The following is a 1192-nucleotide window of genomic DNA, read 5'->3' as shown; positions in this document are numbered from 1 at the left end:
AAAAAAAAAAAAAAAAATCATGTGCCTTTTAGAGGAAATGATAGATTTTTCATGTTCCATGAAGTGAAGTCATTGTGCCTGACTTGTCTTTTCTGCTGTTAAATGTGTGTTGTAATAATTCTTTAAGATTTTCTTTCCTAGTCTTCAGTTGGCTAGTAAATTTTATTATTTTTAAGAAATTTATTATACTTAATAATCACTGTGGATCAACTGAATTTACATACTTTTTTCTCCAGGTATACAGCCAATTGTCTTGCATTGGTCACTTGTATGAATGAAGAGCACAAATTATCATTCCTTAAGAAGATTTTTAATAGTGATGAATTGATCCATTTCAGGTTGAGGTAAGCAGGAGCTTCCTAGAGGCTCTGCTGTGGGTTTTATGTGTAGTAAAATCATTGATGAGATCCTCCTTTCCTTTAGGTTACTAGAAGAGGCCCAGTTGCAAGATTTGGAGAAGGCCTTGGTTTTGGCCAGTCCAGAAGCCTCTCTGTGGAGTATGGAGAAGGAACAGCAGTACTTACAGGGACACCTTGTTTCAGCTGACCTCTCCTCCAGAGTGACAGCTGTCTGTGGTGTGGTGCTGCCTAGGCAGCCTCCAGCCCCCGGGGAGCAGGTGCGTTGTCAGCAGTAGGGCCAAGCCCCCTTCTCTTTTCTCAACATCAGGCTCTTTGTATGGACTCATTTATTATAGGAGGTATGAGCCTAGTTGAGTTTGTTTAATTGCTTTTCCATTTTTGGAAGTGTACATGGAGAAATTAAGAGAAATTCACCTTGGACTTTCCTTTGTAGTCCCTTTGTCTCTGTTTATTATGAAATTAGAAACTGCAATGATGTGTATGCAATGCCTTTGACTCCAGCAGTGCTCTTCCACGTGTCTTGTTTGCTTTTATTTATTTATTTTTTTTGAGACAAAGGCTCACTCTGTCACCCTAGGGTTGATCGTGTCATCCTTGCTTATAGGAACCTTAGTCAAACTCTTAGGCTTAGGCTCAGCGCCTGTGGCTCAAGCGGCTAAGGCGCCAGCCACATACACCTAAGGTGGCGGGTTCGAATCCTCAGCCCGGGCCGCCAAACAACAATGATGGCTGCAACCAAAAAATGGCCGGGCATTGTGGCGGGCACCTGTAGTCCCAGCTGCTTGGGAGGCTGAGGCAGGAGACTCACTTGAGCCCAAGAGTTGGAGGTTGCT

The 1192-nt window shown here is 43.0% G+C and overlaps 1 protein-coding gene across 1 annotated transcript in view; it reads left to right on the top strand.

Annotated features, from left to right (window-relative positions):
* Window positions 1-1192, top strand: part of MDN1 (midasin AAA ATPase 1) — a 181737-nt gene that overhangs the window by 20135 nt on the left and 160410 nt on the right. Inside the window, exons 4-5 of the mRNA XM_012809944.2 lie at window positions 237-344; window positions 424-616. Of these exons, the coding sequence (XP_012665398.1) occupies window positions 237-344; window positions 424-616 (301 nt within the window). The remainder of the gene's footprint in view (window positions 1-236; window positions 345-423; window positions 617-1192) is intronic.

The sequence above is a fragment of the Otolemur garnettii genome, unplaced genomic scaffold (assembly GCF_000181295.1).
Source record: "Otolemur garnettii isolate 467f Iridium unplaced genomic scaffold, OtoGar3 scaffold00118, whole genome shotgun sequence".
Lineage (NCBI taxonomy): Eukaryota > Metazoa > Chordata > Mammalia > Primates > Galagidae > Otolemur > Otolemur garnettii.
Note: the sequence above shows the minus strand (reverse complement) of the source record. Positions and strands in the feature narration are given on the sequence as shown.